The sequence below is a fragment of the Thamnophis sirtalis genome, unplaced genomic scaffold (genome assembly GCF_051295495.1).
Source record: "Thamnophis sirtalis isolate CommonGarterSnake01/CBP01778 unplaced genomic scaffold, rThaSir2_p1.2 scaffold_5, whole genome shotgun sequence".
NCBI classification, from domain to species: domain Eukaryota; kingdom Metazoa; phylum Chordata; class Lepidosauria; order Squamata; family Natricidae; genus Thamnophis; species Thamnophis sirtalis.
Window position 1 is genome coordinate 103,104,293 of NW_028261385.1, and position 13,005 is coordinate 103,117,297.

General features: G+C 37.1%; 1 protein-coding gene across 1 annotated transcript; it reads right to left on the reverse strand.

The window, feature by feature from the left end:
• On the reverse strand, positions 1-11,935 carry SMU1 (SMU1 DNA replication regulator and spliceosomal factor). Its single transcript, XM_087716354.1, has 12 exons — positions 11,825-11,935; positions 10,678-10,888; positions 9,845-9,997; positions 7,549-7,659; positions 7,248-7,376; positions 6,294-6,413; positions 5,425-5,541; positions 4,145-4,272; positions 3,937-4,063; positions 2,780-2,947; positions 1,688-1,840; positions 1-902 (listed from the first exon to the last, which is right to left on the reverse strand). Exons 1-12 carry the CDS (start codon positions 11,848-11,850, stop codon positions 804-806), a joined length of 1,542 nt encoding a protein of 513 aa, XP_087572480.1. The 5' UTR covers positions 11,851-11,935; the 3' UTR covers positions 1-803.
• Between the last annotated feature and the right edge of the window lie 1,070 nt (positions 11,936-13,005).

Consider the following 13,005-nt stretch of genomic DNA (forward strand, 5'->3'; position numbering starts at 1 on the left):
CCTCTTTAAGAAATGTTTTATTGTAGAACAGGCAGGTGCTTTTTTTAAAAAAGGAGCTACAAAAAAATCTGCACAAATTTAGAAACAAAATGTCCATTTTGAACAGCAAAATTACAATTCTTCAAGGGAAAAAATATTTTCTAAAAATAAGATGAAGCTTGTAACATAAACTCAGTATATTTCAGAACATCAAAAAGTCTACAAAACAATAGCAATTAGTTTCTATCCTATTCAAGACAATTTATATATTCTAAATAGGAGAGGGAAATTAATATTTAACCAGAGCAGGAACTCCCAGCCCCTCTTAAGACCTCTTGTTATTAAGTGGTACATTTACCTTAATAACAAGAGGTCTCACTGAGCCAAATAACAATCTGCAAGATTGTAACTTTCAACAGACAATGTTTAAATATGTGCTTTATAGTTCCATAAATACTGCCAAAATTTTAACATGCCATTTTAAATGGTAAAACTGCATGTATTTGCTCTTCATTTTTCCCTTAACTAAGAGTTAATCTCATTTTATATATTTTAAATCCAAAAATATGTAGAAGTAATGCCATTCACGTAAGAAGCAGAAATGAAACTTATGAAAACATTTATAGAAATTGAACTGATTTTTCAATTTGCATACACAACTAGCGTTATATATAGCTAAAGGTTCCTCTTGAGACAGCTGAATATGAAATTCAGTATAAATTAAAACAAGCCTTTTAAAAATATTTTTGGAAACATATCCCCTGCACATGGTACACACTTCCCAGGAGTTTCAGTAGCCATATGCTGAAGGAATTTATGCAGTTCTACGGTTTCCACAGCTTCAACAGCCCATCTTCACTATAGGTAGCAATCAAATTCTGATGGGGATGGTGAGCAATACCAATGACATCCTTTTCATGAACCTTAACATCAGAAAGAAAGAAGAAATATGAGTATCTCCAGAGATAAGATCAGATGAGGTATTTTCTATACATACCTTTCTCTATCCTAAAAGATTTTTTTTAAATAAAATAATCAAGAAAAATAAGTGCTTTCTGGAAGAATGGATTCTGAAACTAGTAGAACTAGCTGAGAGCAAAATGTCCTGCTTTAATAATAAACAGCAACCTGACTACTTGTTTCTTGTGGCTTGGATATCCCTATTAGATTTCCTACAGGAAACGAAGAAAAATTAAATGTTGACATTGGGATTGAGGATTACATCTAATTTGATTAGAGAAACATTGAGGGTTTGTTAAATGCATGGTTTATGGTTTACTTGCAGTGAGGTGATTGTATGTTGAATTAAAGTTGAACTAAGTCCTGAGCGAGCAAGACTATAGTCCTAAGTACTATATAAGTCCTGAAGCCACAAAGCAGGCTTCCAGACACTCCCTATATCTGAAGACTTCAAATGTCAGCCATGTTAGCAGGCCAAAAGAATCTGAAGTTGAAGTCTATACAACTGGTAGATATTTGGGTTTGGGAAAAAGTGGCATGGCAGTCAGGAAACAGGGCAGAAAGTTTTGTAATCTTCACCAGTGATTTTCTGAGAAGGAAACCTGCTCTGCCAAGTAATTTTGTTAAGTGTAAACTGGGGAAATATTAGATTTGGTGAAAAAGTCCATGGGGCCAGGGAGCCAAATCTGGTCCCTACTGCATATGGAACTGCTGCTAGGTTGCCACCAAGATGCCCTCTGCTACCCACCGTCAGTGTTCTCTCCAGTTTGCCAGTCACTGTGCTGAAACAGTAGAGGACAAAATCTTCACCCACACAATAGATCCACTCGCCTCGAGGAGAAAGGGCACAGCAGACGAAGTCACCACCTTCTCTCTTACCAGAGCTGAAACTCCTCACAATCTACCAAGTTGAAATATTAACAAGAAAAAAAGGAAATCAGCAGCCATATTATTCAAGGCATAATTTTCATTTCTTGTGACAATGCCCTTCTAAAGAACAGAGTAAAACGTTACGGAATTGCAATCTCTACTGCAAATTATTAGCAACAGAACAAGAAGCAAGCAGATCTTCAGAGGTTAAAAGATGCTGATGGACAGAGGGTAAGAAAGAGTTTTATCTCTCCACTTGGAGAAGGGGTGTGTGTGAGCTGAAAGGTATAATAAATCTTCACCTTATTTTTGATTCAATATACAGTACGTGTTATGATGTGCATATTTCAAACCTCACTAGCTCCTTTGCTTTTTGTCTTTGGAAATATATTAAATGTAAAGCAGGAGAACACCAGCTAACCTTACAGTATAAGAGGATTTTAATAATAAGCATCTTTAAAAAGTGAGATGTGCTATAAATGATGTTACCAGAGACATTTATAAACCTTGATTAAAAAAAAATATACAATCTCTAAAGCTTCTTAGACTTGCCTTCCAGGAGAGATTGGCAGCATAAAAATTTATTAATAAGAAATAAAAAAGGAACCAATACTGTGGGTTAATATTAATATTAATATCTCTTCAGCATTTGTTAACTGACTAAATTCACTGAAGCAAAAGCTAAGAACCTTCCATACCAATTTAAAATTGTGTATAAATGAAAATATAAGCTTTAACTAAATAGCTAAAAATATAACCTAAAATAGGGTCTTTTAGATTACTTGAGAATCCTAAAGATTAATTCAGCATCCTCAACCAACCAATGCAACATTTAATCATGACTTTAAAAAGTCTTACAAATCTGAAAAAGTGGGAACAATGACTAGCCATTGTCAACTCTAGTTACCGAATCCAAAAGGAACACCGACTGCATTCTCACAGATGTTTAAAACACAACCCAATTACGTACTTGCCCCTGCATGTTCATGATGACAACTGTATTTGATCTGTTACAAACAACAAAGTGCTCCGGATTTTTAGGCAGGAGAATCACACTGTTCACAGTGATGTCTGTTCCAGCTGTGCTACCTAGGGATTTGAACGTGTTACAGCATTCTGTAGTCTTCATATTCCAAACCTAACAAATAAACGGGAAATATGCAGATTCCATATTAGAATGAAACCCAAGTTACCCCACATGTGTCTTCATGCAGGATATATAATGGCCCTAACCACAGCATTGTTTCCCATAATACACAGGGCTTTTCTCCATTTGTACATACTGTCTTTTATGATGGGTGCTAATATAAACATTTCATTCAAAAGTGATTTTAGTGCAAAAAGTGAACCCGTTCTGTAGCAATATTAAAAACAAAGAAAAAAAAAACTACTAATCAGTCACTTAAAAGAGATTAACCTGAAGAGAGCATCCAGAAGTTAATTTAACTCAAACTATTATTATTATTTTTTTTTGGGGGGGGGGGGGGTTCACCAAAAACCAAAACAACCTCATATGTCTGAAAACACTGCAGTTGGTAGAAATCATTTGAGAGACAGAAATTGCATTTAGTTTAATTTTACCCTGACCAGGCAGCGAACAGCGTTTGTAAAGATCTCTGTATTGTAGTCCTCAACTTACAACAGCTCATTTAGTGACTGTTCAAAGTTACAACGGCACTGAAAAAACCCTAACCCTTACGACCATTTTTCATACTTATGGCTGTTGCAGTAACCCCAGGGCCATGTGATCAAAATTCAGATGTTTGGCAACTGACTCCTATTTAGGACGTTTTGAGTCATGTGACCAGCTTCTGTGACCTTCTGACGAGCAGTCAGTGGGGAAGCCAGATTCATTTAATAACTGTGTAACTAACTTAACAACTGCCCTGATTCATTTTAAGAAGAAAGGTCATAAATGGGCAAGAAAAATCATAAAATGGGGCAAAAAATCACTTAACAAATGTTTCACTTAGCAACAGAAATTTTGGGCTCAATTGTGGTCATAAACTGAAGACTACCTATACTACTAAGAATATGTTTTCAAGAAAAACAAACAAACCAACAAGCAAAGATTTTAACTAATCATGCAAATTACACCTAGTGATTGGGACTCGGGAGCGTGAGTACCTTCACAGTGCCATCAGAGGACGCACTAATAATATAATGTCCATCTTGTGTAAATGTAGCTTCATTAACAAATGAGGAGTGACCACGAAATTCTTTGAGAGTCTTTCCTGATTTCAGGCCATGAATCCTGTTACAGCATAAAAACGATATTAGCGTTATTTGTCCAAGTCAGATGGAACAGCCAAATGTATTGCAAAATCAGAAATACCTGATTGTCTGATCAAAGGCGGCACTCAGAATCTGACTGCTGTCCTTTGAGAAGCTCAGACAGGTGACACCTTTGCTATGGGCTCTTTCAAATCGCCTCAGACACTGCCCACTCTGAATCTTCCACACCTTCAGAGAAACCAAGGAACTGATGTTACCATCACACAATAATAACATTTCCTGCCAAATTGCCTGGCTTACTCAGGTAAACCCAAAACATACCCTGCTTGTCCTTATGAATAAAATAATTTTTCTATGGCAGCAGATTGGCCCATTGTTGGGATAGACTGTTGAACAAGAAAACACTTAGACGTATATACATTTCCCAGTGCTTTATAGCCCTCTCTAAGCGCTTTAGTCAGCATACTGCCCCCAACAATCTGGGTCCTCATTTTACCAACCTCGGAAAGATAAAAGGCAGAGTCAACCTTGAGCCCGGTGAGATTCGAACTGCCAAATTGCAGGCAGCCAGCAGTCAGCAGAAGTAGCCTGCAGTACTGCATTTTAACCACTGCGCTACTGCGGCTCTTGTACTCAAATTGGACCCTTTTATTAACTGAATATCTGAGATTAGTGAATGTCATTAAATTGCCAGAAGAAGAAAACATAAAGAAAAACCAAAACCAATCTGGACCGCAAACGTGCACCCACAGAAAACTGCTTTTTCTGCATGATTCATTGCCATAAACTTGTTTCTTGCTATGCAACCTTGGAGGTAGAGAGGAACAGTTTACAGTCTCTGTTTCTTTATACACCATGATTGGGGACTGTGCAAACTGTTCCTGATGCTAAGAAAGAGTAGAATTATTTTCCTTCAGGGAAATATCTCAAAGATCGTTTTCAAGAGTCAACTGGACTTTCTGGTTTTTCTTTTAAGACATTTTGCTTCTCATCGAAGAAACTTCTTCAGCTCTGAGCTTCTCAACCAAGAAGGTTCTTGGATGAGAAGCGAAACAACTTCAAAGAAAAACCAGAAAGTGCAGTTGCCTCTTGAAAAAGTATCTTTGGGACAACTGTGACCTAGATGGCTGAAAATCTCCACAGACCTTAGGGAAAATACTTCTATCCTCTCTCCATGAATCAATGCTTAGAAAGCACTACAGAAAATCATGGAGAAAGGACCAAGAACACATTCTCAGAAGATGGTTAATTCATACTCTTTTGAGCCCTGACAAACTCCCAGTATTGTGTGTCTGTCATGTCGTAGACATTCAGGAAATATGGCTTATAAGTGAGTTCTTGGGTGCCTCTATGGGCCTCCAGCTGTCCTTAACAGCATACCTTGATTTTTCCATCTTGTGCTCCAGTTGCTAACATTTCAGTGTCTCTGCTGAAACACATGCACAGCACTGCATCATCCATCATCATAAAATTATCCTGTGCCTGGTATTTCAGATCCTAAACAAAGCAGTGAGCAAAACAAATTAATAGAACTAAGATAAAAACAAGCATTGGGAAGAACGGATGTATACAAAATCATTTCAGAGTCACACTATGCTAAATCATACTATAAAAATCCAGAATGGTGGTGGCTCTCCAATTCAGAGGGCAATTTTAGATCTAAACCATGAGATTCTTTGAAACAGAATAAGTCAAGGATTGAGGCTAAGCTCTTCTGTACTCAAAGTGCGTACCTCAGATCTTGTTAATTGTTACTCAATAAATTTGGGGTTTCCAACACTGTACTTATCGTTTATACAAATAACAATCAACATTACTGTCTCTTTGCAAATCTTCTCCAAAACCCATTTTTCTCCACCTACATTTATTTCTAATTTTGAAATATAAAAGTAACCAGCAAGAATTAATTCCCATTCTATTTCCCATTTTAATCTCCCAAAGTTTTCTACCCACCCAACAACAGCAAAAATAAAACAAAGAAGAAAATATTTGATATGGATCATGGATCTTGCACCTTATAACATCTTCTATGGGCTTCCATTTTAAAAAGGACATTGCACTGCATTGCTTTAAAAAAGGCAAATAGAACATTTGGTTCAGCACTGTATATCCCAATTTAAAATCCTATTTCAATTTCCTCTGGAAATTCAGAAGAGTTCATATTACTCATCTTCATTTATTGTGCCTAAAGAATTGATGTAGAGTTTTGAGCAATTCACATGGCAGTTAAGAAAAGTCATATAATTTACCTTCCTGATTTTCCCAGTAGTAAAGTTCCAAACTTCAATAAATCCATCCACAGAACCAGTAACCAGATACTGACCATCCGGAGAAAATCGAGCACATTCCACATGAGACTTTTGCCCAAACTGTTTCATAGGAAGAAAGAAATAGCATATAACAAATAATATGTACTAATCTAGACTGGAAAGGTAAAGATATCCTCAAATTAAACTTAATTCCCATTGGATACATGGATACACTGATGGGAGTTCTCTTGGCAACTGTACAAAAGTAGTTTGCAGTGTCTTTCTTTCTCTATAACCCAGGAAATGATACCCTGGTGATCACTCACTAGTTGGATCTTGATCTTATTTTACTCTTGGATCCAAAAAGCATTGCCTTGATGCTGCACCTGAAGCATGTGGGAGGCGTAAGTTGCAGTCACTTACCTCCCGACCAGCCTGCTTGCAAGCCAGCTGGGACTTGCCACTTCCAGCCAGCTTCCACTCTGCTGTTGTTGGAAGTTGTGAGGAAGTTACCAGGAGGTCTTTACTTATCGATAGCAACAGGGAATAATGTGATTGTCATTCTTAAATAATGTGGTCATATGATACCATGCTTTACAACTGAAAGTCCCGGTTTCTAGCCTAGCGCTTTAACAACTGTACCAATCTGGCTCTCATCCAATTCCTTACTAAAATCAACTTTGCTTTTATTTTTAAAAATACAAGAATGAAAATGACATGTGGAAAATAACTATTTTAAAATATGGACGTCATCTAAAATATATTAGAGTTTGATCAATGAATCACAGTTGGGTTCTCATAGTGAGCTAAATAAAATAAGCCGTATGACAATATTGAATCCAGCCAATAAGATCTATTAAGCCTTAAGCATATTCCTCATTTGATCCAATAAAAATTCCCTAATACCAAAAGGCCTGAGATCTGTTGCTGAAATCATGGTGAAGGACAACCCACCTTAATATGTCTACTCAGCTGCGTGGGGAATTTTTCCTCTTCCACATCTTTGACAGCTGCTTTTCCTCTGAACAAGTCGATAGTCATACCAGGGGGAAGTAGCCCCTGATGCTGCTGCCATTTTAAGGCCTACGATACCAAAGAGGATTACAGACGCAGATTGTAACACTTTTGAAAGGACACTTAAACATTAAAAGAAAGGTTTCTAAGCACCGTAATAAAGATTCATAATCATAGGCTTTAAAGAACAATCAGTCTTCCATTTCATACTCATCAATTAAGTTTAAGGGGGAGGAAATACCTGTCCTAATAACGCCATAAGACGAGATGGAGGTACCACACTAACTTCACCAGCCAAAGCCTGGGCAATGGCAGCTCTCCGCTTCTCTTTGCTGCTTCCATCTGGGTATGCCTGAAACGCAACATCAATCATTGGATTTACATGCTGCCAAATTCATTCAGATCCAGAGATATACAGAGCAGTAACTTCCTTTTGAGAAATCTGCCACTTTCTCAAAAACCAGGAACTTGTCTGGATTGTCAGCTGGATGTTTTATTAAAAATTGACACTTTATACATGCAATTTTAAATTGACAACACAGTTTTAAGTGTTGGGATAGATTTGGTAGAAATAACTGTATTGGGAAAGATCAATCCTATTTAGTTTAACTCAGAAGAAAACTTTAATCCAACCTTCTACTTATTGTTAAAATGCACATTATTTCTGCTTCAGCTTCAGCCAGAGAAAGTGGAGGATACATCAAGATATCATTCAGCAAAGAAAGAAAGAAAAACAAAGTCTTCACAGTTCAAATGTTAACTACCCTCAAAATAGCAATTTTCTATGTCAATACATAATAAAATCCAACGCTCACTTAATAATTATTATATTCTCAGAAATGACCAAATATCATGCTGACAATCTTTCTAACTAGTATCAGCAAACCTGTCTAATATATAGTTCCAGAAAAAATGGACGTAGTATGAAAAATAAATAATTATTTTTTTGAAGAGCATACCCTATGTAGAAACATTAATTTTTGTTCCTTATTGAATAGTGAGGGGCAGAATTTAATTCAGCCAGCTAAGAAACATTGATTGCTTATTTGCATAAATTACACTGATCTAAAAGCAAATAGAAAACAATACAACTTTGAGAAGGAAAATAGTATCATATGTGTTTACTGAACAAAATAAATCCATTCTGGTTTATAAAATAAAAATACACAATAAAACAAAATATGCACACTGTACAATAACAAGGAATAGGGAATGCAAAATACAGGAAGGAACAAAAAGCATTTTTCTGTCATTCATCAAAACAAGATCTGGACAAAGAGAGCTTCAAAGATATAACAGTAGGACTGTCCCAGTAACTTTATATAAATGTTAAACAGAACTGTGGACAAAGCAGTGCCTTTTGGTACCCAACAATATACCACTGCCAAATCTAAAAGCACACTGTTATGTAAAACTATTCTGCAAACAGGAGATCTGTTGTACAGGAACTCCAACACACAAAGACAATTGAGGAAGAGCATATTTTTGATTATATCAAAAGCTATCTCAAAAACAAGCTAGATCAACAAAATTGCATTCTCCTACTCTCTCACATAAAGAAAGACAGAGGTACCATATTGATTCTATCCTAAACTAGATCAGATCTCAGAGTGAAATGTAACGAAGAAATATTATTTACGACACAGTGAAACAAATGTCTAACATGAAATAATTCTAAATTTTAGGCAAGGCACAAGATCATGGATTCTCAGCCTCTTTCCTCTGTATGAAGTCATATTCATCTTTCATGTTTTATATATCCCTCAATTTGTTTAGAAAGGCCAGGTTTAATCAGAATTTTTAAAGAAAAAACATGTCACCTTAGGTAACATTAGTCAAACAAACATAGAGAATATGTGAGGCAAAAGGAAATTATGTATGCGGATACCAACAGAGAATTTTAAATTCTTAAAACTGGTTCCAGAGAAATATCTGAACCAATTCAAAAAATATTAGAAATACATCTAATTACTTCTTCTTTTACACATCCTAAATCTCTTAGAAGACAGGTAGCATCTATCTATCATTTCTTTATTAATTACATTTATATGCTGCCCATTTCACTATCTAGGGGGTTATACTGGGATAGAGAGCTGAATTGTTTTAAGCACATTTAAATATATTTTACACTCAACAAACATGCAACGGTATTACAAATTGAATTACACAATTAACTAACAATAACTTTACAACTGTGTGATAGCTTACATAATTTGCTTTGCATTAAACAACAAAATGTATCTGTGCAAGAAATGGTATCATTAGATATAAAAGTTTTCAAAAATTGTAAATTCTAATAATATCATTGTGAAATGCAGAAATTAGTAAATGTTGGATCCTCCATTATGCAGAAATGATTAAATGAGATATTTTATATATTACAAACTGTAAATGAGAAAAATAAAAAAGTAAACCTAAATAGACAAAACAAACAACAATATAATATTATTAAAGAGCCAGATTAGCCACCCTAGTGGTTCCTTCATGTATTATTTAACATAATAAATGTAAAAAACTATGAGCTAACATAGTTTTACCTCACGTGGGTCAAAATAGGACCTAGCCAAAAGGTTCTCAAGATGAATATATCGCTCTGGTTGGGTTTGTTTTAACATGATCATTGGATCAGTCTGTCTCAGAAGAGATCTAGCAGCACCCAATTCACGAAGTTCTATCAGTTCCAGAACAACCTGAAATATCAACAGAAAAAGAATTATTAGTCATACAAACATGTGTTAATGCACCAAGCTATTGCACTATGTGATTTGTAAATTCAGTTTAAATGGAATTACACTGCTGAAAACTTTGATCAATGTTATCAAAATTTGATTCAAGTTTCAAAACTGAAAGCGTGTAGACCATAAGTCTCGAAAATTCTTGAACAGGGGGATGTATATAAAATGCACTAACATCTTTAAAACAGTTATGTGGTACCAATATTACATTGCAGAAGCACAATACAAAGCAAAGCTTATATTCTTGGGGGAAAAAACTTTTAAAAAATAATTGACAGATTGTAAAAATTGGTGGAAAATCAGATTGCATCTGGCGCCAATATAATTTTTTAATAAATGGGGATGATTCAATTTTCATAGACAGCAGCAACCATAACATGCCATGATATATCAAATTATATGTGCATGACACCATGGCATAATTAGTTATGTGATGATGCCATAACATCTGGCACAAATATTAAGCTGTGATATCTGTGTTATCCTACATATGATATATCATACAAGTATCATCATTTGCCCCTCTGTTCAAAAATGAAAGATGAATACTCTGCAAAAATGCCAATTTATTTTGTAGCAATTAAAAATACGCCAAAAGATACAACTCAAAATATTATTGCACAAAGCTTGCTGACCTGTTCATACAGATCAATGAGTGTTTTGTCTGGCAACTTTAGTGACTGTATTGCCTGCAGTACTGTATCCCAATGGCCACTATTAATATCCGCCACAAAGCTCTCAATGCTGTCCACCGTATTCAGAGACACTGTAGTTTCCTCTTGCAATGTAGCCAGAGCACGATGAAGGCTGTTCTCCTTCAGATATTGCATGATTAAACGGATAACACTGGGGAAAAAACAATTTGTACAATTAATTATTGATATTTATTCCATTTGCAGTCTCTCTCTATCCCAAACACATAACATACATACTATCTCATTAGAAGGAATTTTCCAATATTAATTTCTGCTTCAAAGAGAGAAAAAATTTAATCAGAGCTTAGTAAACTACACAATGGTGTAGTGAACTAAGAAATGCTTTTGCTCCTTTTTGATTCTACAGCTAGTCCTCGACTTACAACAATTAACTTAGTGACCGTTAGGTACAACAGCACCTAAAAAGTTAAGCTGTAACCATTTTTCACATTTAGGAATGTTGCAGCATCTCCATGGTTACATGTTTATCTTCGGATGCTTGACAACCGACCCACATTTTGGTTGCATCGGCTTGACAACCGACTGCACATTCCAGGTTCATGTGATCTCCATTTGCAACCTTCCAAGAAGCGAAGTCAATGGGGAAACTAGATTCACTTAACACAACGGTGTTACTAATTTAACAACTACAGTTTGCTCAGTTAACAAATGCAGCAAAAAAAGTTGTAAAGGGAGGCAAAATCCACTAACAAACTTCTCATTTAGCAATATACATTTTGGGCTCAGTCGTAAGACGAGGACTACCTGTATTGACGTTACCAAATGCATTTCTTTCTCTCCCCCTCTCCAGCCCCCCCCCCATTCCGGTATCTTTTGCCTTCCTATGAATAACTAGTAAATAAACAGACGCGAAGCTTTGGTCGCCTTCGGAAATTTCCGGCATAAACTTAAGAGCAACCTGGTGCTCCCCACGGCCGCTGGACTGCAGCTACGGCAAGTGAAGCGATACACCAAAGGGTAAAGCTGCAGGGCGGCCGGTCAGGAGGAGCTAGGCCTGGGACAGGCCAAAGGAAGCGGGAACCAAGCGCAAAACCCATCCACCCGCCCCTTTGCCTTCCACACTCACTCCGAGGACTCGATTTCGATCGACATCTTGAACTAAGTACAGACCCGCCACCTTCGACACCGAAACACAGCCCCGACTCCACCCCCACACACCCCGCTCGTTCACTTCCGGGTCAACTTCTCTCTTTTCCTACCATAGATGCACCACATGATAAACTCTCGATGGCTTTTCATTTCCGGCCTCCTTTGACCGCCTTCTCCCCCCCCCCCTTTCTTCTTTAGGCTTAGAGGAGAAGCGGGGGGGAAACGATCGGAAAAACGTGCGACAGATGTAATAATACAGCAGTATGTCAAGTAGTACCAAAAAAGAAGCTGCTTCTATTTCGCGGGGGTCGTCCCGATTGAAGATTTTTCGACTTGAGATGTAAAAAGTGTTTTTAAAAAATCAATATTATGCAGCCTGGATTTGGAGAACAGAAGAGACGGACAGTTCATTTTAAGCCATTTGTAACAAGTAATACAAATCTGGAGGAGGAGTAGATTGCCCTAACGCAGGGGTCCCCAAATTTGGCAACTTTGACTGGTGGACTTCAACTCCCAGAATTCTCCAGCCAGCTATGCTGGCTGGAGAATTCTGGGAGTTGAAGTCCACCAGTCTTAAAGTTGCCAAGTTTAAAGACCTCTGCCCTAACCCCCTTCATGACAACCCGCCTTTGCCTCACCGCAACATGTTATTGAGAAGTGACTTTTTCTAGAATTAAAAAAGAGAAACCCGTTTTTTATTTTAAAAAATCTCTCTGGTTTCGCATTATCCATATTGAAATATTTCAATCGGGGGAAGGTGGCACTTGGTTGCCTAACAGCATCGTCGAAGCATTTCTGCACATCGCCGTTACTTTGCAGAAACAAGGCTTAAGGCTGCATCTGAAGTGGGAAGAAATGTTTTATTGTGATAGAAACTTCCCAATGGGTCCCGTAGTAGAGGCTAGCAATACTGTTTGATTTTTACTTTTCGTACTTCTACGACTTCGTGATATTTGGGGGGGGGGGGAAATAAAAATAAAATCGAGACCGGGAATCCTTGTCCCATAATATGTCCCGCACGTGTTCCTGTAACTAACCGCTTCGGGAGTTCTTTATGACGTATTTCGCGCGGAACTATTCCGTTGCTTGGGGGGTTGTGACGTCACAGATTTCGAACTCGGCTTTTCTTTTCCTCTGTGCACCTGCCCCTCCCGTAAG

Coding starts and splice junctions, on each gene's coding strand:
- SMU1 (XM_087716354.1), bottom strand. CDS start 11,850: ATGTCGATCGAAATCGAGTCCTCGGA. Junction 9,998..10,677: donor TCATTGATCTGTATGAACAG/GTCAGCAAGCTT, acceptor TTGATATTTCAG/GTTGTTCTGGAACTGATAGA. Junction 7,377..7,548: donor TTATGGCGTTATTAGGACAG/GTATTTCCTCCC, acceptor TTGGTATCGTAG/GCCTTAAAATGGCAGCAGCA.